The 25,442-nt window shown below is 40.2% G+C and overlaps 4 protein-coding genes across 6 annotated transcripts in view; 2 read left to right on the top strand and 2 right to left on the bottom strand.

The window, feature by feature from the left end:
* LOC103377952 (pannexin-1-like) overlaps window positions 1–2,830 on the bottom strand; it is a 6,014-nt gene extending 3,184 nt beyond the window's left edge. Inside the window, exons 1-4 of the mRNA XM_008308953.3 lie at window positions 2,526–2,830; window positions 1,585–1,811; window positions 1,127–1,244; window positions 1–2 (exon numbers count right to left, since the gene is read on the bottom strand). The exon at window positions 1–2 is cut by the window's left edge and continues 184 nt beyond it. Of these exons, the coding sequence (XP_008307175.1) occupies window positions 1–2; window positions 1,127–1,244; window positions 1,585–1,765 (301 nt within the window). The 5' untranslated portion in view covers window positions 1,766–1,811; window positions 2,526–2,830. The remainder of the gene's footprint in view (window positions 3–1,126; window positions 1,245–1,584; window positions 1,812–2,525) is intronic.
* Window positions 2,831–3,940: 1,110 nt separating this feature from the next.
* On the top strand, window positions 3,941–17,532 carry rsf1a (remodeling and spacing factor 1a). 2 transcript variants are annotated; one of them, XM_008308951.2, is made up of 18 exons: window positions 3,941–4,812; window positions 6,744–6,835; window positions 7,027–7,119; window positions 7,257–7,462; window positions 8,229–8,359; window positions 8,626–8,733; window positions 8,945–10,337; window positions 10,445–10,625; window positions 10,706–10,909; window positions 11,295–11,399; window positions 11,513–11,592; window positions 11,683–11,731; window positions 11,932–12,032; window positions 12,287–12,348; window positions 12,500–12,668; window positions 12,748–12,983; window positions 13,079–13,273; window positions 13,390–17,532. In XM_008308951.2, the coding sequence occupies exons 1-18, from the start codon at window positions 4,659–4,661 to the stop codon at window positions 14,211–14,213; spliced, it is 4,383 nt and encodes a 1,460-aa protein (XP_008307173.1). In that variant the 5' UTR covers window positions 3,941–4,658; the 3' UTR covers window positions 14,214–17,532. The 2 variants fall into 2 exon arrangements, with proteins under 2 accessions (XP_008307173.1, XP_016887673.1); XM_017032184.2 differs by having other exon boundaries at window positions 3,959–5,346.
* Window positions 17,533–17,960: 428 nt separating this feature from the next.
* On the top strand, window positions 17,961–22,073 carry clns1a (chloride channel, nucleotide-sensitive, 1A). 2 transcript variants are annotated; one of them, XM_008308950.3, is made up of 9 exons: window positions 17,961–18,147; window positions 18,264–18,402; window positions 19,289–19,425; window positions 20,038–20,172; window positions 20,466–20,576; window positions 20,872–20,877; window positions 21,121–21,294; window positions 21,525–21,591; window positions 21,678–22,073. In XM_008308950.3, coding segments are annotated over exons 2-9 (750 nt in total). In that variant the 5' UTR covers window positions 17,961–18,147; window positions 18,264–18,283; the 3' UTR covers window positions 21,679–22,073. The 2 variants fall into 2 exon arrangements, with proteins under 2 accessions (XP_008307172.1, XP_016887762.1); XM_017032273.2 differs by having other exon boundaries at window positions 17,961–18,151.
* Window positions 22,074–22,621: 548 nt separating this feature from the next.
* aqp11 (aquaporin 11) lies at window positions 22,622–24,735 on the bottom strand. Its single transcript, XM_008308947.3, has 3 exons — window positions 23,540–24,735; window positions 23,187–23,303; window positions 22,622–23,105 (listed from the first exon to the last, which is right to left on the bottom strand). The coding sequence occupies exons 1-3, from the start codon at window positions 24,135–24,137 to the stop codon at window positions 23,005–23,007; spliced, it is 816 nt and encodes a 271-aa protein (XP_008307169.1). The 5' UTR covers window positions 24,138–24,735; the 3' UTR covers window positions 22,622–23,004.
* Window positions 24,736–25,442: the final 707 nt, after the last annotated feature.

Here is a 25,442-nt window from a genome sequence, read left to right as displayed (position 1 = left end):
AACTGGACAGGACAGAGACGGAGCATGACATAAGAGACAGGACATTTGGTATTTACAACAATCTCACTGCTCATTCAGAACCTAACAACAAGGAGAAAAACACAGTTTTATGTGTTTGTGACAATGAAAAACACAGAGCTGTGTCGTCACATGTATGAACAGAACAAGGCGTCGTCTACTAACTCTTTAACAAGACAATAAAGCATTAGGTACTAATACCCTAGAGGCTGAAACTAAACCGCAGCAGATGTAGTTGCACCCCATTCTTTTAGTGACTTATTTTAGGACAGTTTAATTTAAGCGTAACTTTGGTTTTCTTTAAGCAAGCCATTATCTAACTGCTAATCTGTGCACACAGGTAGCAGAACCCATTCTTTTAGTGACTTATTTTAGGATGGTTTAATTTAAGCACAACTTTGGTTTTCTTAAAGCAAGCCATCATCTAACAGCTAACCTGTGCACACAGGTAGCAGAGGACAAGCTAGCAAACACTCACTGAGAAAGAAGCTGCTAACAGAGACACCAGATCAAACTGGTTTGAATGAATTAACAAATGACTCAACAAATACAACACCAGCTTAAACCTACTTTATATTTGCAGGACTGTTTCATTTCAACACAACAGCCTTTGTCTCAAAATGCCCCGTGAACCACCCACTGTTGAACAACATCTTTACAGCACTTCAAGCTTTAATTGTAATTTCAGTGCTTTTATATTTTAGTACAATGTGCACCTAATGTTGAATATTCCACATGTTAAGTGAGGGGCTCAAAAGCACTTCAGGAAAAGTGCAAAACTGATCTCCACATGTTAAGTGAGGGGCTCAAAAGTGCAAAACTGATAGAAAGATGAACGCTAACTGCGAGCTAACTTTTAACGTACATGAGTTAAACTTGTTACACATTCAGTTACTTTGTACTTAATTTCTATTTATTTATTAATTCATGGAAACTATTTTGTACTATTGTCACAAATGTATTTTGTGCTTAGACTTATAAATAACAAGTTACCAAGCAACAGAGTTGGCCAAGGAAGCCACAAATTCGAGGTAGATTAGAAGAAGAATCCGTCTCATTGTTTTGGTAGAAGGTGTGTTAGAAGGTTGTTGTTGTGTTCAGTGTTAGCACCTTGTGAAGCCACAGAGGTTGAGTGTGTGTATGAACAGAGGCCCAGCAGTAGGAGTCCACGTAAGCAGCCTGTCGCCAGGAGAAGTTAGTTGGAGCAAAACAGCTGATCTGAGTGCCTACAAGAAAAATATACTACAATAAAGACACAGTCAGACAAATTAGCTCCAGCTATGATCCGTCAGAGCGATGGCCAAACGCAGATGGAAAATGGTAATTTCTCTAGTCAAATTTATTTTTCAAAATGACAGTGTCCACTTTGAAAAATAATATTTTGTTTGTTATGATGTTAATTAGGGCTAAAACCAAACGACCAAATGCCATGTAGTTTAAATCTGATCAGATTTCCCTATGACAAGAAGGCATAGTTATCATGAAGTAATGATCGTTTTTAACTATATTAACTTTTTCTAATTCCATTCCATGTTCTTGACCTGACCCACAGTAACCCATACTCACCAACTGACACTTCTTGTGCAAATGCCAATGAAATGAGGAGGAGAGGTAGACCCACCACCACACAGGTCACCATCTTGTCCACAGCCAGCTCAGTTCGGACACTGCGGTAACGAGCCTGTGTCGGCTCCTTCAGTAGGAAGTCACTGAACACATACTCTGTAGCCACATGTGCTATGGCCATCTCCTCAATGAACTGTTTCACCTGCACTGCACTGCATAAATATTATCTGTAGACACAAACATGAATAATGTGCTGTTCAAATACACATCAGCATTAAGGTTTTTTTTTTAACCAACCAAAACAGTATTAGTAAAAATGACCTTAATCTAGACCCACAGTATATCTCAATTTTAACAGTTTTCAACAATTCAACAATTTAACTGGCACTAATATACAGTAATCTAATGTTTTATGTTTGTGTTTTTAACACTTTTATTATTTGGTCACATTTATTGTGTTTACTCTGTTGTAAACTAGTATAGTCTAAACCACACACGTCCTGGTTAAATCGCAAAATGTTTACTATGCATTTTTTTCAACACCAAAAAAATAAATAAAAAAATACTACGTACCATCTACCAACAGTTATTGTTTACTGGGGTTAAAGTGGTTAAATAAAACCACTAGTCACAAGCACAACTCATGACTGTTTCACCACAACTAAAACCATAACAAATCAGATTAATGCTTTATCTGAACTATTTTCTTCTATTCAAAATATAATGTTTACAATTTCTTGATTACGTAGAATTTATTTTGACATTAGGCAACCTATTTGATTTTTGTTTACGTTGAACATTGTGATGAATACCGCCACGGATTTAAAAAAAACACACCCTCGTCTCTAAGATCTGCATTTAAATGCATTGATTTTAGATTCATTCATAATAGAATTGCGGCTTGATTTAAGTCTGAAATGGAAGTATGAAATTCAACTCACGTGCTGCAGGGTGCTGTATTTTCCTTATAAAATGAAGGTAACTTTCCGCGCTAGAGAAGACAACACAACGACATTCAACAGATGAAACAATAAAAAACACAACTTTCCGAACGAGCCTTCTTCCGGGGAGACTAACAATCTTCTTCCGTCGCGATGCATTCAAATGCAAATTGACAGCTCAGACTTCAGAGTTTTTATGTTTTCCCTTCTTTGACAAATGTTTAGCTGTGTACTGTATTGACTTGGTTTCAACAATAAAATACAACTTTTAAAGTCAAAGAACTCGTCAAAATTGTAACCCAATAAGGATGCCCATTAAAATTATTTAAGTTTGAAAATATGTTTTAATTTTTTCAACAAAAAAATTCCATTTTAGTACGAGGCCAAGAAATAGTTTGTGACCCACTACGACTTAGAATCACTGATTCTAACAGTATCTGTTATCGGCGTATCTTTGTGACCCACTACGACTTAGAATCACCGATTCTAACAGCATCTGTAGGCGTATTTAGACTTATAAACGGTCATATTATTTTCATGCAAATATTTTTTTCTTTGAACTTTAAACTGACCCACATGTTTAGAGTTTCCGACAATCATTGAAGGCAGCGTGAGAAATCTACGCAGCAGTGCTATAAGCAGCAGTAGCACATCTAGCAGTAGCAGTAAATGGATGAGTTTTTCTTGTATGTGATCTACATTTGAATATAATATGGAAATTAATTGTTAGAAATAAACGTATTCCGTCGTTTAAACAACCCCTTGGATAGCTCGTCTTGTGTGGGATAAATCAGTATGAAGCTGTTTGGGTTTATTGTGGAAATGTCTGAGAAATGGAAAAAAACAGGCTGGTGTTTAATTTGTTTTTGACGCTCTTGCTCTTTGCGTTCGCGATGAATTCTGGGCATTTCTCCCTCTGCCCTCCCTGGTCCTTCCAACTTTTCAGAGTCATCAAGTTCAACAAGCTGTACGCAAAACGTCCCGGGAAATTTGTGATTTGGGTCTACAAATCAAGAGTCCAACCGTTTTAAAAAAATAAAATACAAATACATAAAGTAAATATGGGTCAGTTGTTAGAATCTCATATAGAAATTGTAGTGTTGTATGGTATGACATGCATAGAACATGTGTAATGTGTGAACCATATGGTTATTTAGTGGAATAGTAGTTTTGTTGAAAAAGACAGTTAATAGGTTTTGGGGTTTGTTTGTTTTTTTTGGTTGAGCCAAGAGTGAATCTTGTAACTTTGATTATCTCGGATGACCATCAGTTTAAGTTATTTAAAGAAACCAAATACTATTTTTAAAACGTGACAGAAATGGCTACCCTACATGCCTAGACAAGGTTCTCGACACGAGGAAATTGAGTCATCAAACACAACATGTAACTTTATTATTTAGGTATTTCTAAATACTCCATGCTTTTTTCTTTAAATACCTGCAGTTAACTGCATCAACATACAGAAAGCACAGACTAGTGAAAAAAAAAAGTCAACGGAAGACTGATTATTTTTCCTTAATGTCAGCTTACACTGAAATTGCCTTAGATTATACATCTAAAAAATGTAGAACCCCGACCACATCTATGCATTGATCTTGGAGAGTAGCGTCTCTTATGGCTAAATTTTGGCTGCTATGTTTTGTTCGGCTTCAAAGCCCAATGGAGATCTCCTGTTTTCTTTTAAGCTAAACTGAGTAAACATAAATTAATAGTCAAGAATTAAATGATGCTATGTATTGTTCTTTGTTGTTAAACTTTCTCCATCATGTAATTAGGCTGAAAATGATTCTTTACTCACCTGTTAAAATAGGCTCTGTATTAATTATTATTGCAGATTTGAAAGATTTTTTATGGTTATATGAATCAGTAAATATGTGACTTTACATTAGGTGGTTACTGTATTACTACAACATTATTAAACCGTGTGTGATTTTAATGTAGCGGTTGTTAACAGATCAGAGCCTAACTCCCTACAACGATTGTCTAAATTTGTTTTTATTTTGTACACCAACCCCGGAAGTTATTCTTGTACCCGTATTCTGGAGTTTGACACCGGCAAACGTTTGGCTCTCCATTCATTTTACTCGCATCCAGCAGCGAGCCCTCCCCTCCACTTTCTCTCCGCCTGGAAAGATGGCTCCTCCGGCGGAACCGAGGAGCTCTGGCCCGACGCTCTGCCCGAGCTTCGCAGAGGCCTGTTCTTTCCTAGACCGATACGGAGCGGTGCTGGATCTGCCTGAGATGACTTTCCCGCAAATGGAGAGGTATCTGCGGGACACGACGACAGGTAAGCGTTCGATAATAGCGAAGAAGCAGTGGAAAGCTGCGACACTGTACAACTGAAGACGGGGCCACCACCACTGACACCATCATCACTGATGAGGAGGATGAGGAGAAATGTTGTATAAGTGTAATGTGGCCCTGCTGCACGGCTTCGGGTTGTAGTCCATGAAATGTCTTTCACTTTCTCCCCGGCTGTGCCGAATGTTGGTTTGAGACAGTCAAGAGCTGTGTCCAAGTTCTGACGGAAACCGTCGGGCAAACAGAGATGCTAACACTGAGCTAAGTAACCTACTCTGCTGTAAAGCCAATCTCTGTCACCTGAACTGTGTTGTGAGCAGAAGTTAGGGCTAACGGACACCGACGAAGCAACATAATTTGACACAGTAGCAGGGAGTGTTGGAACCGGAGCTGGATGACAGGTCGTCGACAGCGATGTCAGGACTGTTGTGGAGCTGTCGTTGTTAAAATTTTGGTTTGGGAGCCATGATGCAGCAGTGCCGAGCGAACACACAGCCAACCAGCTCCGGACTGTTGTCAGGTGTAATTTTTTTAACGGCCTTTTCCAAGCTAGACTCAGGCGACACCATGTCCGCAGTGTTTGCGTGTCTGCATGATGCTCACGACGACATTTTATACAGTTATCATATGTACTCGTAGCCAATCACTGTAGTAGGACAAACTGTAGATCTTGTTTTATTATTTAATTATTAATTAAGCAAGAGTGGCTGTCATTTGTACGCATGCGCTGTAGCTACGACTCTGGCTACTTAGCCAGTTAGCACCAAGGTTTCCGTCAACTTTTAGCCTTCGTAGAAAATAAACACCCGTCCCATTTAAATACTTTGTCACATATTAAATTAAGTTCATATGTAACCTGCTGTCAAGTAAGTAACGTTACATTTCAGCCCATTCTTTCTGGCTTGGCCCACATTAATTACCGTTAGCTTTACTCCGTCTCCCTTCTGAACCGTAAACAACAAACGATTAAAAGATTAAATTAAAGCATATATTGATATTTTCTGTAACTGTAACATTTGTCTCACATATGTGGATTAGTAATGCAATGAGAGTGCTGAGTTGCAATTCCGTAGACATGATAAACACAACATTTACAAAGGTCTTTAAAGTCCTTAAACGCCTCACCAGACCACACTTCGTTGCCTGCATTTAATGTAGGTAGAAGTTACTTTCATTTTGTGAAACAAGTGTTGAAACATTTCCACCTATAAACCAGGTAGAGTACCAAAGTGGTCGAATCGAGGAAACACATACTTTTGTAAAATAGCATTATCAACTTTCATATCATTCCGAACTTCTCATGCGTGGGGAAATGATAAACCTGAATTCCTATAAAGATGCTCACATTGTCCCAGTCTGTATTGTCTTTTATATACAGCAATTTGAACCTGACAAATGACAGAAAACAAAAGTCATCACCATTTTGTCACTATTTTTAGATCCAGAGCAAACAAATTTATGAACTAGGACCCACAGTGTGGCCTGAAAACATGCCTCCTGAGTTTTTGTATTAATTAGGTTGTGAGCATGCTATTATTTCTGTAAAAACTTTATTTATTTCTAAAGCTTATATCAGTCATCTTCTTGGGAATAGTCTGGAATAGGTTTGCCTAAGGATAAAGGGGGTCACAATTGGGTCATAAATTGTGCTTGGGTCTTTAAAATATATTTCTTTCAGGATATCTTGTATTCTGTTTTCAAAGACAGATATACATTTGTTTACATTTGTAATAAATATTAAACTTGCTGCTGATGCAGCAGATGATCAGTAAAAGCCAGAAGAGTTTGAAATACTGGAAAAAACATCATCAGTAAATTGTCACTTGGTGCTGGATCATTTTACCTGTCCTCACAAACCTGTTTGAAATTCATGTTTTATGCTTTTTTTGGTTTGTAAATTTTCAATTTTTTTTCTAGTCCCCAAACCTCTCGTGGAGCTCCATGTCAAGCTGCTCAGAAAACTGGGAAAGTCTGTGACACCAGACCGTTGGGAAAAATACCTGGCTAAGGTGAGACCTTTGTGTATGGTTGTAATGTAAACTAATAGCTGGAAGAAAAAAACCCATTATTGTTTACTCAGCTCTTCCGTAACACTCAAAGAACCAGATGCTGAATGTAGAGAGGATATTTAGGAGATTACAATGTTAGTCTGAGAATGTATGTTGTTATGGTGACCAGATAAAATCGTTGTTTCTCATAGGTTTGCCAGGATTTGAATAGTACCTGGGCATGGGAGCTGGAACAAAAGGGCTACCAGGAAATGTCCATGGAGTGCAAGTCAAGCATTCTCAAAGTATGAATTGATACTGATCTAATCTGAATCTAAGCTGTTGTGACCTCTGTCATCATTATTGTAATTTGTCCAATGTCCATTTTTTTCTTCTCTTCTTCTGTCCTTGTCTCTTCACTTTTTTCACCCATACTTTTTAGTATCTTTGTGAGTGTCAGTTTGATGACAACCTGAAATTCAAGACAGCGATCAACGAGGAGGATCCTGAGAAGATGCGTCTGCAGCCTATAGGTCGGGACCAGCAAGGTCTGATGTACTGGCTGCAGTTGGACCACGAGCAAAACATCAGGCTGTACACAGAGGAGCAGGATGATCTGGACGGGTCCTCGTGGAAGTGTATTGTCAGGTAACACTGCTATCTGTTTTTTTTTTCTTCCAAAATTTGTTTGGTTAGAGTTCAGCTTTTGACAGAGATAAAGTTAAGCCTTTATTTATCCAAAGCAGTAAAGTTAAGGGCAGTCTTGGTTTCTTGAAGACGTTTCACCTCTTCATCCATAAGGGTTCTTCAGTTCTGACTGCTGGAAAAATTTTGGTATTTCCCTCAGAGTGGTTGAATATCTGAAGGGAGTAATAATGAAACAAAGGAGGTGACCACACCCTTTCCTTATGACAGGATGTTGTGATCATCAGGGTCAACGTGTGAATGTTAGGTTGGGTGAGTCACCTGGGAGCCCTCTACCACCCGGGGAGCCCCTGGAGACGGTTTGTGGTGTTTTCTGTATAAGTGTTGAGTTTTCAGGAGAGTGACTCAGGACAACTTTGTAGGTGGCTAAAGGATGGTGTCTTAAGCCCCCCTTTTCAGTTGAGTAACGGTTCTTCTAGATTGATGTAGATAGCTTCCTTCAGTTGCTCTTTCAAACCATCTGTCTTTTTGTCTGTAGAAGCCTCTCGAATGAGAGGTGAAATGTTTTCAAGCAGCCAAGACAGCCCAGTTGTCCTCTTTTTAACTGCTTTGGATAAAATGACCTGGATGATTGAGAACCTTTTCTGTTTTTGTAGGACAGCCAGGCTGCGTGTCTTAGCCCCACACAAAAAAGAAGAATGTCTTGTTTCACTCTTCACTCTGAGTGTTAAGTTGTGATCTGATTAAAGTACTCTTTCCGTTTTATCAGGAACCGTAATGACTTGGCCGAAGCTTTGGACTCACTGAAGGCCCAGATTGATCCAAACCACAATCAAGACAAGGACCAAGACCAGGACCAGGCCTTATCTCGATGCTCCAGTCCCACACAGAACAGAGCAGGTAAAACACATTGTTGGACACGTGGCAAGATGTCAACAGTGATACATTATTATAAGCAATTGTTAACAAAATTACCACTGGGTTTGGAGAAAGGAATTGCTGCTCTGTTTTTGTGTTTTCTCCCATATTTATCAAAACTCCAATGGTGTTCTGATCAACACTCTTTAACAGCTAGATTCAAATCCACCCTATATATTTTATGTCTGCAAATCTAAAACATTGCTTTTTTGTGAATTTCTCTGTTTATATTTGTTTTGATGGCATAGGTGTGGACGATAGTGTAATCACCAACCCTTACCCTGTCAAGGATGGGGAAGAACTCACTGATAGCAAGGAGATTCACCCAATAAAGGAAGCAAAGCCCCTGCAGCAAGGTATCACAGATGGTTCTTACTGTCTACTGAACACACAAAAAACTATTTTTTAACCACCAAGTTCATTTACAGTATATAAATGTATATAAGTATATAATTAATATGGCACATTCTCTGTTTTAATTTCTCTTTGGTTTTATATGTCAGCTTTCTTTTGGAGGAAATGAACCCACCAAACAAATTGATTTTTATTTCTTTTTTGGTATTCTAGTGATAAACCAGGAGTTGCAACAGCCAAACAAGTGGGACAATGACGAGACTGAGGTGAAAGAAGAAAATGTGGACCACAAACCCTTAACATTAGATAACCGTGTAAGCACTATTACCACCGTTATCAAAACAGAATCCAGGGACACAGCTGCCCCGAAAAATGCAGTGTCTGTTGTCATGGCACCAGGTGCAATCCTGACAAAACAGGAAGTGAAGAAAGAAGATGAAGCAGAGCGGGCAGCAGTCAGGAGTAACCAGCAGGCCAATATCCCTCTGAAAAAGAGGGACCTAAAGCTAACAGAGAGCTATCAGAGTAATCATGTGAACATGAACAGTAGCAGCAGTATTATTGTGTGTAACCCCTCAGTGATCCAGAGCAAGGACTGTCTGGGACGAGATGGGAATTTAACAAACTCAGTGGCTCCACTCAGTGGACAGATTTTGTCCCAGCCGCTGCAGCCTATGGTCACTGCCTCCAGGCAAGAACTGACCAATGGAAGAGCGCCTGTGGTTCTGCCTCACAAAGAGGGAGACAACAGAGTCACCGGCGTCATAGGCCAAGTTGGTGTCATAGGTCATGTAGGGGTCATTCGCAGCCCCTCTGAGCGTCACAGAGTTGATGGCGTTAACCAACAGGAACCAAACGGGCCAAGTTTGGACTCTACCAGAGTAGTGGAGGAAGAGAGGGAAGTCAGTCGGCAGTCAGTGCTGGTCAGAAAGGGACCAACTGAAGGGGACACAGCAGCCGCCACTGCACTGACTCCTCAAACAGCAATGGAGGCTAAAATGACAAGCTCAAAATGTGAAGTAGCCTCTGAAGCAGCAGAAAACAAGGCTGATATTAGTGGCATTGTCTCGCTGTCTACAGAGGAGCCTGGCAGAGAAAGGGCAGAGGACCTGACTAAGAAAACAACAGAGGAACAGTTTATCATAGGAATGAGCAAAGAGTGCAGCAGCCATCAGCAGGAGGCTGATCATTTGAAGGACGAGAGCACAAAAGTGTTGGATGCAGAGGATGGCAGTAACAATGACCAAGAGAGGAATAAAAGCACTTTAGTTATGGTGAAGGTAGAGTCGGCCGACACAATTCCACCACTGAAATTACATCAACATATTGAAAAGGAGCACCTGCACCGTCAGAGAGATGGAGTCAATGGTTTGTTGGAAGCCCAGGTCAGAGTCAGGGATATTGGGCTTGGTTCAGAAGAGAAGCGAGTTCCACTGGAGGAGGCTTCCTCTGAGCTGCAGAAGGAAGGAATCAGGCTCAAGATAAAGATTCCTCCTCACAGAAGGAACAAGTTAAGAGGCAAAGGAGAGCGAGAGGAGCAGAAAGATAGGGTACGGGAACGGCTGGACAGTATGAGGCCACTCAGGAGATCTGCCAGGATCTGCAGGTACATGTGGAATAATTGATTTCTTACTAGCCATATGAAATTGAAATGTATGAAATTTAGTCCCATGTTACATTTTTGTCATCGCCATCTGTTTTCCCAAACTGCAGGCCAAGTTCGAAGGTAGTTGAGAGCCAGAGAAAGAAACCACAGAAAAAGCAGAAAGTGCCTTCCAAAGAGAGAGGTGGAGAAGAGGAAGATGAGGAGGACATGGATGAAGAGGAAGAGCAGACCCTGGTTGCAAAGAAAGACGAGAAAACAGATTTGGTTATTCATACCAGAAAAAGACGGGTAATTGTTCTCTTCTTGCCCATTAAGTAATTACTTTTGTTTTGTTTTTTCATTTCATTAACCATTTATTTTAAATTCAGGGTAAACGAAGGCATGGACGACCTCGATGGTACAACATACGCCCAAAGAAGCGCAAGCTGAATGAGGAAGTGGATGATAGAGAGACGATCCAGGCAGAGGAGTTGGTCGAGATAGGGAGCGGCTCAGGAGAATCCTGCAAATCAGAGAAACTAGTCAGTGAAGATGCCTGCACTCACTGTGGTCTTCCAAACCATCCTGAACTGGTAAATAGTTTTTAAACACAATTAAGGTTTTGTTAGAGGGTGGATGTATGTCATGTTTAGGCCTCACTGGTCTGAGCACTGTTTCATTTTGAGCAGGCATATGTGGCAAGTGTGACTCAAGTTTGTTTCACTTAAACGTACTATAAATTGACTGATATTAAGTTTTTGGTTTTTTTTACTTTTTTCAAACCAATACTAATACTGTGCAATTATTTTTAATGTGTAATCGCAGGTACCGAGTACTGTCACTGATATTTCAGATTGCTTTAAATAAATGTGCAGTGAATTTTAAGGCAGTGTCTATAGGGGGCAGAGCAATCCAAAAGGAAACAACTATCTCTGTATTAAACACAGCCAGCTGAGTCATTTCTGTGTGTGTTCCCAGATTCTACTGTGCGACTCCTGTGACAGTGGGTACCACACCGCCTGTCTTCGGCCACCACTCATGTTGATTCCAGACGGCGAGTGGTTCTGTCCACCCTGTCAACATGTAAGAGGAGCATGGAGAATGCATTTATTATCACGCATGCAAATCATAACACTGAACCACACTGTGTGACTCGTCTAACGCTTAAAAAAATCCTGCTGTTTTTGTCCCTTTAGAAGTTGCTGTGCGAGAAACTAGAGGAGCAGCTGCAAAATCTGGACAGTGAACTGAAGAAAAAGGAGCGAGCAGAAAGAAGGTAAACAACACACACATCACACACAGAATAATTAACACTAAAACCAAGCATTTCTCTGAATTCTGAGTTTTCTTTGTCCTCATCTGGCAGACGTGAGCGCCTGGTGTACGTGGGGATCAGCGTGGCAAACATCATACCAGTGAGTAAATGCCAATGGCAGAGTCTGACCTCAAGTGTAACCTTTATAAAACTTAACTTGGAAGGTTGAAAATTATATTGTCTCTTCAATACAGTATTTAATATTCAATATCAGCATGTGTCAATACAGGAAAATTATCCCAGTATTAAAAGTGGTTTTCTGTGCAATTAAAAAAAACTTTATTCTATTTTCTATTTTAGGAGGGAGATGAAGAAAAGCTGGAGGAGAAGAAGAAAGATTCTAAGAAAAGTAAAAACCTTGGAAGAAGGTCCACTAGAACCAGGAAACACATAAGTTACAGGTTGGTGCCAGACTTCAGTACAGTTAATACATCACTCAATAAAGCTGATATAATGTAAATGTGAGAGTCCATTCAACCAACTGTAATATCACTATTGATGTTGTGTCAGTATCTTCTTTAATAATTCATGCTAATGACATCACACAGATTATTTTAGAGAGGTGCTGGGGATTGTCAAATGTTACACATTAATAATCATGTCTGAAGGTGGGTTTTCTGACCTTATTCCTTTTATGCTACTGTGTGTGTTACAGGTTTGATGACTTCGATGATGCGATTGATGAGGCCATAGAAGAAGACTTTAGAGACCTCTGTGGTGAGTGAACTCAAATCAGAACATGGTGTAAATGCACTTCAACAAACCCATGTCAACTGTTTGGCCAAATCTAGAGATCCTGTCATTTAGATCTAGGGAAATGTTTTTGATTGTGTTGACATCAGTTGTTCACAACGTTGCCATGAAACAGGTCAAGGGAGAGACATCACTGCCATCCAATCAGGGGATGGGAAGGAGAGCCAGCAACCACTCAGAAAACAGGCACATTCGATCCGTAGCAGGAAGAAGCGGAGGCTGAATGACCTGGAGAGTGACAGCACAGCTGTGGAGAGTGAGGACGAGTTCATGCTCAGCAACAGGTAGCTGTACACATACACAAACACTTTACTTTTTGCTTCAGATCTGTCTCACTCTTTATTTACGCTTGCTCTATTTTAGCTCAGAGGATGAAGACTTTGCTGCGTCAGGAGGAGAAGAAGATGATTTTGAGGAAGATGGTGGCAGTGATGTGGGCAGCTGGAAGAGTGGGTCCAAGCCCAGACGAGTGCTGGGAGCTGTGTCCAAACACAAGGCCAACAAGACCCTACACCGGGGTAGGAAACGTCTAAAGCGACAGCGAAGACACTCTTCTGAAGAGGAGGAGGAGGAGGAGGAAGAAAGTGACAGAGATATGGGTAAATATTTCACGACAGGAAACCAAAGAACTTGAACTTCATGAGAGCATATTTCAGCAAAGAGTCCAACTAAAATATCTCTGCCTCATCCTCAGATTCAGATCAAATCAGCGATATGACTGACAGTGATGACAAAAAAAGACGGGGTCTGAGGCGAGGCCAGCAGCAGCAGGTCAACTATTGTGAGACAACCGAGTCCTCAGATAACTCTCGCTCTTCTGTCAATCAGAAGAAGGTCAAACGACGAGGCAGGCCACGCAAACAGCGTCTGTCCAGTGATTACAGTGATGGTCAGTTGCTATTCTGTCATTTTATTATCAAATTATATTTTATTACAATTCATTATTTCTACATTCATCCTAATGCGCACCTATTTTTCTGTGTTTGAATAAAACTTTTTTTGCAGTATCTCATTCTTCCAGAGATTCAGAGGAGGAGGATTATGAAGAAGAGGAGGAGAATGACCACCGAAGGAGAGGGAAGTGGAGGAGAACAGACAAGGAGGACTTGCGGAGTTGCAAAATGGGAGAAAGGCGGGGGAAATACAGTGTTGGCGACAGAGAGAGATGGAGGTCGATCAAACAGAAAAAGTTAATGCGACGGGAAAAGGAGAAGCTGAGACCAGTGAAGAGGACGGACAGGAAGGAGGAGAGCATCGAGGAGATGGGCAGAGGAAGGAGAAGAGAGATTCTCTCTCAGCAGCGACGCAAAAGGCTTGCACAGATGCTCAAGAAACGCCGGCCTTCAACAGATGAAGAAGACGAGGAGGGGTCGGCCAGGTCAGACGAATCAGATGAGTCAGATTTTTCTTCAGAAGAGGACCGTCCTATCCGCAAGAGACTTAATCGCATTGACTCAGATGACGAGGACATGCAGGAGGAAGGGGAAGAGGATGCAGAAGATGAAGAGGAGGAGGAGGATGTAGAGGAGGAGAAGGATATAGAGGAGGTAGAAGGAGGAAGGAAGAGGAAAAACTCCTTAATAGTTGAGATGGGGACTGAAGGCGAAGCCCAAGAAAAGGGAAGAGACTGTAGCTCGTCTCTGTCAGACAGACACCGGACCCTCAGAGAAACAGTGAAGCCTGGTCCAGGAAGTCCTGCAGTGTCCAGGGACAGTGATCAGCAGGACCCTCAGAATGGTCCATTCCATTCAGAGGATGAGGAGGAGAATGAAGATGCAGAGGACCAGACAGACTCCTTAAACTCTATCCACAACCGTCAACACTCATGATGGCTGTGATTGTGCTTTTTTTTTTTTTTTTAATTTCTTTCAGTTTGTTTTTTTTTTTAACTGCCAGGCCTTTTACCCATAAACCACCTGTGAAACGTGGTATCTTTATTCCTCCCCTCCTCCTCCTTTCTGTTGTGCTGTGATAGAGTGCTGTTCTCCTTCACATACTGTACCTCACAACAGAAATCGTCAGTTCCTCTCACACACACATCATGGAGTCTTGGACCTACAGCAGCTCACAGCACTGAGTGTTTGAGCAGACGCACTCAGTGGCCACTTTGGGATTTTGGACTATTTCTCTGAACTTCTGGGTTACACTGCTGGGTCCATATATGGTAGGATGATTGTGTGTGTGTGTGTGTGTGTATGTGTATACTGTAAGTGTGTACGTGTGTTTGCATTACCTTGTTCTAAGGCACTTCTCATTCTCATAGCACTTAATAACCTGCCACCAAGGAGAGCACAGGTGTCAAACCAAACAAGAACAAGTCAGGAGACATAAAGGAAAAAAAACCCACTGTTCCCCCTGGTGGCTTGTTTGCAAACATCAACTTTGTCTGCCCAAAAGACTTTCTCAGCATCTTCACATATGTTATATGCAAAGATTAATTGTTTTATTGAAATAATGTTATGTTTAATCAACAGAAAAAACAATAATGTCTAGGCAAAAATTATCGTATCGAGTTTAGTTAAAAAGCTTACACACACTTGTTTACATTCAAGGTCAAATAAAGGCATCGAGAACCTTTGGCATTTATTGTTGAACCTACAGTATAATCTGTACATCTATTAAAATGATATTGGACACAATTGGCTGGGAACAGATTTAAACTCACATTTAAAATTGTTCCAAAAAACGACCTTTCTATGTGACTGTGACTGACTGCACCAAAGAAGTTTTTTCTTTCTTGCATTTAATGTTTTGCATCACACGGTAAACATCCTGGTCAGTGAAGAGTTCACAGAAATCAATAGGGATTTCAGTTTGAGAGGTTTTAGCTAAACAAATTTCAGAAAGTGAATTGAACACTAAGAGGGGCAGCTCCTTACATTTGTCATATTCACATGTGTTCTTCATTTGTCTGGGCTCAAGGGGGAAAAAAGAGCCTGTAAAACTCTGATAACACTTGTATCAGGTTCCCAAAAGCATGCGAGTAAATTTGTTGTAGTTTAATAAAACCCAAGTTAATCCTTTTCACCATGATTTTTAAGTAATGTTTTGCTCATCATTGGAAGAGTGCTCTACTCACTGTAGATCATGGTGATGTCAGTGTCTTGCTGTGGGGAAGTTTAGCTGAATCTTAAGTCAAATGTGTGTGTGTGTGTGGGGGGGGGTTTATTTATCAGTCTGTGTTTCTAACACAAAACTGCCAGGTGTCTGCTACAGTATGAGACTGGATAGAGAAAAGACTGACATTCCAGAATATCACATTTCCAAACATACAGCTAAACCAACAGAAAGTATGTCCTGTTCTGTCAGATCACAGATAGAACAGAGTCAGTGCTAAAACAGAACCAACACTTCTTTAATGTTTTAGCTTACTTATACTGTACAACCCCATAATTTGTTTTTGTTTTTTTGTTTTTTTTTATTTATTTTATTATGACAAGAATTGTGATGGTAAATATTTTAGTGTCTTCTTTTTTCATTTGAGAAATTAGCAAATGAATAAGTGTGTGTAAGCTTTTTATCACCATAGTAGCTTGAAATTATGTTTTAGGTGACATGAACATAAATGTTAGATGTTTTAAGGCAACAGAAAAGACGAGAGTATCATTGAAGACTGACTAATGAGCTCTGGCTCCAAGGCCCCAACTTTGTTCTGCGTTGGCTTTGACACTGGTCGCTCGCATTCACAGTCCTTGGTTTGGTGGGAACATGTTTGCTGTACATACTCTGCCTGCACACTGTAAGATAATAGATGTTCTGTTCTTAGTCCTCTTGTAAAATATAGTGTTATATTTTCTATATGAAGGACACAGGAGTTTGAAATGCTGCTGTGGGCAGATTTGTGCTGACCTTTGACCTGTGTGCTAATAGAAATCCAGAAGAAAGCCCGTTCGCAGCTGAAACTGTTACAAAGATCTGAGTGCTGCTCATGTTCTGGCAACTGTTGTATACGTCTTTTTGAAAACATTTCGGTGCACTGACATTTTCCCCAGAGGATTTTTTAGATGCTTTATTTTCTTGAGTGGGGCTCAGTGGGGAGGACCAACACTTGTTTCCTTCACCAGTCATCTCACAATGGGGCCACTCTGTTTTTAGTTCACTGAACCCCAGTGTAAATAGGAAGGTTAAGCCTGAGACGTTCGGGTGTGTGTCTCAGACTAAAATGTCTTTATTAAAACATAAATACACAAAGTGATTCACTGAGTAACGTGAACTGACACTGGTTACGTCATAAAACACAGCTCAGGACAGTAACAGCTGCAGAAAAAGAAAACTATCTCACATTTTAAACTTTCCTGGAATAATATAAATATGTAAAACAAATGTAAGAGATGGAAGATTGCAAAATAGAAATAAAAAAAAATCTCCAGAAACATCAGGAGAAAATGTGGGAAAAGAACGTAGACAAGCCTTAATAATGTTTTTTTTTTACTCTTTTGCACTTTTGTTTTAAGTTGGTTAGTATATTTTTACAGATGTAAATCACATTGTCATCAGTGTGTAAAACAATAGTCTGCTATGAACATTTGACTGTTCCAAAAAAAAAAAGAAAAGAAAAGAAATTACAATATGTTAACCAACATGGAGAGAACGATAGATAGAAGTGTTTTCAGCAGAGTTAGCTGAGCTGATCTCAGGTCTGTCAGACATCCTTCACACGTTACAATTGTTTTCATCCATATTTGACCTCAAGAAACAAATCTGTTGATTTAGAGTTTTAGAAGTTTATTTTATTTTTATTAGATCTTAAAAAACCCCTCCAAAATCTGTGGGTCCATTTTACATCTGAACCTTTCAAATCTTCCGATACAGGGAGAAAAAAAACTGCCACTTGTTAGACAATACCAACAGTTATGATTGTTCAAGTGACCATTGAGAACTTGACTTGAAAAATTACAGCTTCAGAGCAGTTTTTTTTGTTTGTTTGTTTGTTTGTTTTTAATACATTTTGGTTTCTTACACGTCAGAAATCAGGCTTATTCTGTTTGGTAAAAGAAAGTGGTTTAATTGAGAAAATGCACCAAGTGGATGTGACTGCTGCTCCTTCCATGTTTCTGTTGTACTGTTGCTGTAGTTTTGCTGTAACATAAATGTTTTATAAATTATTAAAACCAACATCCCAGGCATCTCTCGAAACACATAAAAAAACTGTCTGGACTTTTATTCATCCAGAAATCTAAATTTGGATTAAATCTTGTACTTGGTGACATCGTGGGGGGAAATACTCCTTAAACTGGTCGTGGTACTGTGTAGTCTTACTTATAATGAATAATGATAAGTATGTTATTATAAAGGTAAATCTGTGTTATGTGCAATAATATACACACAATTGGCTGGATGTGTAGGTTCACTTCTCTTGAGTTTGTTTGTGTAGATCCGTTTTCTTGTTTCTCTTACAAAACTGTCAACACTGCTCGTGCAAATAAAACAGCGAGGAGGAGATAGTGGGGATTTTGTTTACAAAATAATGATAATAAGAAAGAGGTAATGTCGCGTTTCACTTTAAGTACTGATTTCGCATCCACACTCCGGTCTGTTGGTGGCGGTAATGACCGTGTATACTGTTTGACACATGCCACAAATCCGAAGAAGAGCTTGGTTACGAGGCAGACGTAAGCTCTTGCCGCGATATTTCGTCTTTAAGAGCCGCTGTGGCTGACTCGCTGTCTGTGTACTTCGTATTTGCCTAAACACTAAGACTTGTTCATTTAAACTCGAAGAAGTCACAGTTGAGTTTCTTCGTTTTTAGTTTATGCTCCTCCGGTGGGTAGGTACTGATTTAGCCCAAGTTATCTCAGGTGAAATTAGCAGACTTTGTAGCAGGCTATAACTTGCTTTAGTATCGACGCCACTGTTTATTTTGTCTCCGCATTTATAAGGAGCTTCGCTGCCATTTACAATGGTTTTACTGAAGAACCTTCAACCTCCCACCGAGGGAGTGCGGCTGGAACGAGCAGAGATCACGGCGGTGATGGACGGACAGAGGCTGGGTTGTGGCACGCTGTACATCGCTGAAACGTAAGCGGTTGTTTGTTTTATTATTTGTTTCAGGTAATGTTAAGCCAATTCGGTGGGCCCTAAAACATGAGTGTCATCAGGTAATATCAGAAACGGTACATGAAGTTTAACTACGACAAAACACTCTATGGCGCATGTTTAGCTTTATGCTAAGCACTTCCGGTGTCGAGCCTTTCAAAATAAACCAGAAAATGGATGGCATGATCGATTTAGCAGTATAGAATGCCTCATCAAACACAAACACTGTTTTTCTAATTCAGTCAATATAAGCTTGACATTTTTGTATTTATTTACGGTCTATGTCTTTTTTTTTATTTAAAGACGTATCACTGCTCTTGTTTTAAAGGCATAATACTTGCAAATATGACATGAAGGACTCTTGATATTTCAGTTTGTAAACAGAGCTGATGTCACTACCGTCCCCTCCCTGTATTGGGTGGTGAACATCTTGGAAGACTTGGTCTGTAGGATGAGTGTAGAGCTGAACTAATATTGTTTTCTTCAAATCTATTACTTTTATTAACGGATCATTTCCACCAATTTCCTGTCCTGCTCTCAAATTTTGTGATTTTCTTTTTATGCACAATAATGGTTAATTCACAACATAATTCTAGATCAAACATCGACATTATTGCATCAAATAATATTTAAAATATTTTCTATAACCCAATAATGTTATTACTTTCAGATATTTTTAATTTTAAATAACTATTTTAATAATACTTGTTTTAATAAAAGGATGAAAACACTTTTCTTTCTAATGTATGGTATCTGATCTGTAGTGAAAAACATATCCCCTGTGTCAGTATATGGACTGAAAACCTCAGATTGGTTCATCCGTGGTGATAATCACAAAACAATAATGTGCATGCTTTGTTTCTTGTAGGCGTCTGTCATGGTTTGATGGTTCAGGGTTGGGTTTCTTTTTGGAGTATCCCACCATCGGCCTCCATGCTATTTCCAGAGACGTCAGTGCTTACCCTCAAGAACACCTGTACGTCATGGTCAACGGCAAAATCAGCGGTGAGGTCGACTCTTAAGTGTATTTGTCTTTGGATCTGTCTCAAAAAGCTTATGTTGAGCACAAAAAATAGCTGTGGAGCTTTCACTTTTGGGCAGCTATAGTTACCCGTTGGGAACCACAGCCATCTGTCCTTGAAGATAATAGCCTGCGTTCTGTCAGTCCTGTTGTTGGGCAGTGAGTCCTGGTCAACATACTGCAGAGCTCAAGATGAATGTTTTTTCCTTGGCTTTAAATGATTGGATCACAGCTGTTTTGGATGCACTGGCTCAGAGGTCATGTTCGCCAACCTGCATAGCAGATGGACTAGCCTTGGTCAGCGTATGGTAGATTGGCCCATTGGAAAGGCACTACTACACGTAGAGCTAGCACAAGGTCACCATATGTTGCCAGCTGCAATGTACAACCTGCAGCAGGGCGGCATCGAAGAAATCAGTTGACCAATAATTATCAACCCACCAACTCTTTTTTTTACCTTCATGTTTTTAACATTAGACAACAGAGGGAACCGATGTTTTTCCTATTTGTGGTTCAGACTGGACAGTCAACAGGAACTTTAGGGCTCTGTCAGCCAGGGCGAGTTCAAAAATTTGGCCCTTTTCATTCCTGTTTAGATAGCAATGAGGCAGAAATGGCAGAAAAACCAGCAGATGATGGAGATGGAGATGAAAGCAGCAGTGACGCTGATGATGATCAAGACGAAGGAGTGATCACTGAGGTTCGATTTGTGCCAAGTGACAAGGCGGCATGTGAGTAGACGAGTATCTTATTTGAAGCAAAGACTCACTAATCCAAAAACTTAAACAATATTTTTGTTTATTAATGTCTAAGCCTATTCAAAATCTAAGTTTATATAATATAATGTGTAGCACTGTTTCTGCTTTTGTTAAGAATGAATATCAACTTGTGTTAAATATATTGACATTTTAAAGAAGATTAATTATCTGTGTCATTTGTCATGATGACAGTTCAGTTCAATGTTTAAAGTTAATCTACATGGCGAGAGATCTGAATTTCTTCATATGTGTGTTTTGTCTTTCAGTGGAACTCATGTTTTCAGCGATGTGTGATTGTCAGGCACTGCACCCTGACCCAGAGGACGAGGACTCTGACAACGACTTTGAAGGAGAGGAGTATGACGTGGAGGAGGCAGGTGGGAATCACTCGCATAAAAACAGACACAGAGTTGCTACAGCTAATAATTTAACTGTATTTATTCTTTACTGTTAGTATTAAATATGTTTATTTTTATAGATATAACATGTTTATGTTCAACATTCATTTTTTTGCCATATTACAAATGAATTGATTGTAATGAATAATTTATACAAATCATGATGACAATAATCAGTAATAATCAATTACTGTTTGTGAACTTAAAAATGTACCGGTTCTGTTTTTCTCCTTGTGTTGCTGTCTGTGCCTGCGTCTCTGGATCCTGTTTGCAGAAGCAGGTAAATTTCCACATCATTTCACTTCATATTATATTTACAAGCCAGTTTTAAAATACTAAATTGTTCCAGTTTTGGCAGTGAGTTTTCCTTTTTTTTCACCCAATCTAAACTTTTAATTATTTATAGTTTTAATATACCACATATAAATCACTATTTGCTTTTTTTTTTGGCTGTGAGATGTGAATGGCATCTTTGCTTATTCTTATGTTTCTCATTGACACGTCTCTCTGTACCTCAACTTAGAGCACGGCACCCCGAACATTCCCACTTTCTACACCTGTGATGAGGGTCTGGCATCCCTCACCCATGAAGGCCAGGCCACACTGGAGAGACTGGAGGGCATGTTGGCTGAAAGCATAGCTCAGCAGTACCACATGGCCGGAGTTCGAACTGGAGAAAACAAACCTGAGTTTGAAGGTTAGGATTTAAGTTCAGGGTGTTTTTGTTTATAAACTATTATATAATTGTATAACCTACTATGAAGTCTCAAGAGACAATTACCATTTGTCAGTGTTTTATATTTTATTTTAAAAAAAGAATACAGGTTTAATTGCCACTATATATAAAGAAAGAATTGTATACCAATAGTGACAGGAAACACCAACAACAGCTGAGCCATGATCACTGTGTGTTTCTACTGTTGACAGATGATATGGATGTGGACTCAGCAGCAACAGAGGCCGGTCAGTTTGAGGATGCAGATGTTGAACACTGGTGAGTTCTCCCAGCTGTCAAACAAATATTTTATAAAGTGCATGGCCTTGTGGTCATCTGTTGACTTTGATGTTGTCGTTCTGTAGATGGATGTCATCACAGGATCCAGTCACAGCACTTGGGTTGCATCATTTGGTTGGAGACGACAACAGCAGCACTTCTATCAGCTCTTAATATCCTTCTCTTTTTCAGTCAGTCATCTCAGTATTCTCACTGTATTCGCCTGCCTTTCCTCCCTGTCCTTGTGTGCATCCCTGTTGATTTTCTTCTGGTCTGTCATCATCACCTGAAGAATGAACACTGCTCTGCCGTTAAGTCAGGTCAGCTCAAGTTGACCTTTGAAAAGCAGCCCCAAAGGCTTAGATTCTGATGACTGAAAAAACAAAATCTGTTTTGTTTTGTAGCTTTTTTTGGTGAAGGAAAGTTCAAGTCTTTGTATCAATTTGTCAATAAATGCATAGTTTTTGTACCTGTGCCTTTAATCAAGTATTTTCATTCATTAGTTGAATATTATGAATAATGTTGGATTAAAACACTGCAAAGCTGCAGTAGTTTAAGCAGGAAGAAACATGGTTGCATCCTCGATGCTGCTTAGGGGTTCTTGAAAATCACAGTCTACAGTCGTGCCCTCTGTACATATGGAAAAGATGACCTGAGGTCACTACTATCTAAATCACAGTCTACAGTCGTGTCCTCTGTACGTATGGAAACGATGACCTGAGGTCACTACCATCTAATGATCTAATGATGTCATAATGCAGTCATTTTAGACATTAATTTTTTATTTCACATGTTTTTCACAATCTGTCAATCCTAACCTCATAAGAGCTCAACCGATGCATTAGGACATTTAACAATAATGCCATATGTCTTCTGTACTGCTTTGTGATTGGTCAAAGCCTTCTGTTAAAAATGTAGAAAGACTATGAACATAGAATTCAGATGTTCTGGTTAATATCCTCCTAAAATGTTGAAAATGTAGAATTACAGTGTTGAGCTTTAAATGTCTTTAAAAATGTTGAAAATGTAGAATTACAGTGCTGAGCTTTAAATGTCTTTAGTGACTGACAGAAGAAACAAGAAGAAAATGTTAACATTTTCAAAACATCCCTCAAGGTTATTTGAAAAATGCAAAAGTATTAAACTAAACTACACAGCTGTTGCGTTTGTGACAGTTGATCCAAAGACCACTCAGCCTCAGACTATTCTCAAACACTTTGTTTACGTCATACAGAATGTAGTGTCAATTCTTAGTGTGCTCGTGTCCAGGGTTAGAAAAGAATCTTTAAGGTTTAAGTGTCCTTGAAGTAACGTTGCATATTAGTGTTGTTGTAAATACAGTCATCTGAGGCCCCTGTCATGTTCTCAGTGTACTGCAGTCGTGTGCTACATTACTGACATGTGCTGCCGTGCTCATGTGCTCTTCTTGGTTTCTGTAGATCGATGGAGAGTTGATGGTTTTCTGGCCCACATTGGGAAGAGTTTGTCAAACAGCAGCACTGAGATCATCATACCTTCAACACAGACAATTGAAGAAACAGATTGAAGAGAATAGACCTGCAGACTCTACATCAACATACTTCATTTACTCTTACCCAACAGAGGACCCAACCAGTACACGAGGCAGTACTCCCAGAAGGAGTTTCCACTGCAGCGGAACTGTGTGGAGAAGGCCAGGGCTGGGTTAAACACGGCTCCTGTGGTGCTGCCACCTGCAAACACACATTTACGTTAAGAGCTTTGATTGACCAAAGTTAAAAATTAAGTCCAATTCGACGCAGCTCTAGGAAAATGTAACTAAACACAAAACTAAGACAAGGATAAGGTGTTCTGGTAAACTTCAAACTTCAAATGCAGAATAAAAGACCAAGGATAAGGTGTTCTGGTAAACTTCAGATGCAGAATTGATGGACTGAATATGCTAAGAAAGTTGCAGGAATTTTCATACCAGCATAAACCACAGATGCGATGACTCCAGCCACGGCAATCACGCGGTACTTCTCCTCCATCGAATGCGTGTGCGTGACAGCGGTCTGAACGGTAAACGCGCACGCCATCTCCACGGCCGCAGCCTGCGGTAGCGCTGCATGAATGGGACTGACGCACTGGAAACCGAGCATCTTGTGTCGCAGGTGCAGTCCAGATAAACCCAAGCTCCAGATGAGCGGCACCACGGTCCGAGCGGCGGCGGCTGCGGCGAATTGACACACGATCCGCCGCAGTGCGCAACCGCCCGTGATCCTGGAGTGATACGCTTGTTCCAAGGTGCTGGAAGGGTTACCGATGGCCCCGCTGAAGGTAAGTCCGTGCACCACGGCGGCCAGGTATGTTAACGTGATAGCCAGTCGGGGTTCGATACCACCCACCTCAGCCAACATCTTGAGCTCATGCGTGCAGCAGCACAGCTGAAGGGTGGAGACAAACTCCATCACGTAAATACTGAGTTCGGAGCCCGGCAGCGCCCTGATTATTAGTCTGCGGAACGCTTCACTGAGCCCGACGATCCCGGCCAGCAAGACCAGAGACACCGCCACATCTGCACTCATGTCCTCGGAGTTAGGGCGCTAACAGACGGAGACTGCTTCTGTCTGTAGCCGCTGAGAGGCTCCCGGTCTCTGGTCAATGCCCCGCGGCCTCGGGTCGTTTTCTTCTCGACAAGACAAACCAGGTGCCAGCTACGGTCAGCTTCGGTGGGTCTTTCCTCACGACTCTGCTCACATGATGCAGACCACGTTAAGCGAATTGGCTTCACGGTTGTTCTCTATTCTCTTCTGTCGACGTTGCAGCCTTAATGTCTCCTGCCCTGCCTCTCTTCTTCTGCCCCTCTCCTCATCTCTCGTCTCTTTTCTCATTCATCCTCTTATCTCCTCCCATACTCATCTACATCCACTCAGGCCTCACAGCATACAACATCCTGTCCCAAGTCAAACATCTTTGAACAGAAGAGCAGGAGTGTTTTTAAATGCAACAAAGGTGTTTGTAAAGTTTATTTTTATTTTAATGTCTGTACAGAAGCATCTTATAACAGAGTACATACTTAGCTCTTCGCTATTAGTCCACTAGATGTCACTGTCTTCTTATTCCTAAATGTCATTTATGCTACATGGTATTGGAGAAAGTGGTCTTTCAAGGAACCAACACATGATTAATTATGCTACATGGTATTGGAGAAAGTGGTGATGCCTTTCAAGGAACCAAAACATGATTAATAAAAAACATTTTCGTGGTCTTATGATTATGCTTTCTGTCATTTTATTTTATCATCCTAATATTGGATAAAAACTCACAACAACATAAGTGAACATGATAACGATTATATTAAGAATGCGAATAAAAATATAAACTTCTTACTTATTATGAAGTAATGTCGGGGTTTTTTATCGCTTGTTTTTTTTTATCGCTTGGTTATGTCACAGAGTCCTAATTGATCATATCAAGTGTAATTCTATCCACACACACAACCAAAATAAATAAAATAATTATCTGAATAGTGCAGTAAAGTCTAATGATCATTTTGACAATATTTGATTTTTAACCCGCTAGCACCTAACAAAACTTTGTAGTTTATTATAGTTCATATTATTCAATTTAATTTATAGTATTACAGATGGGTATTTCAGGTTCCGTTCATTACGAAAAACGGTCCCCGTTAAATGTTGTCACTCACCTTGCCCATAAAAAATTCGATTTAAAGCAGCTACAAACACTATTCGTCGTTATTTACAACAATGTTATGTGGGAGAATTCTCCCAGTGACACGTGAATGCGCCATCCCTCGTTTGTTGCCGGCGATTTTCGACCCGCCTTTAAATTGACGGGCACCCAGACGGACCAATCACCGATGGGGTGGG

Source organism: Cynoglossus semilaevis, chromosome 4, assembly GCF_000523025.1.
Source record: "Cynoglossus semilaevis isolate Cse_v1.0 chromosome 4, Cse_v1.0, whole genome shotgun sequence".
Taxonomy (NCBI): domain Eukaryota; kingdom Metazoa; phylum Chordata; class Actinopteri; order Pleuronectiformes; family Cynoglossidae; genus Cynoglossus; species Cynoglossus semilaevis.
Note: the sequence above shows the minus strand (reverse complement) of the source record. Positions and strands in the feature narration are given on the sequence as shown.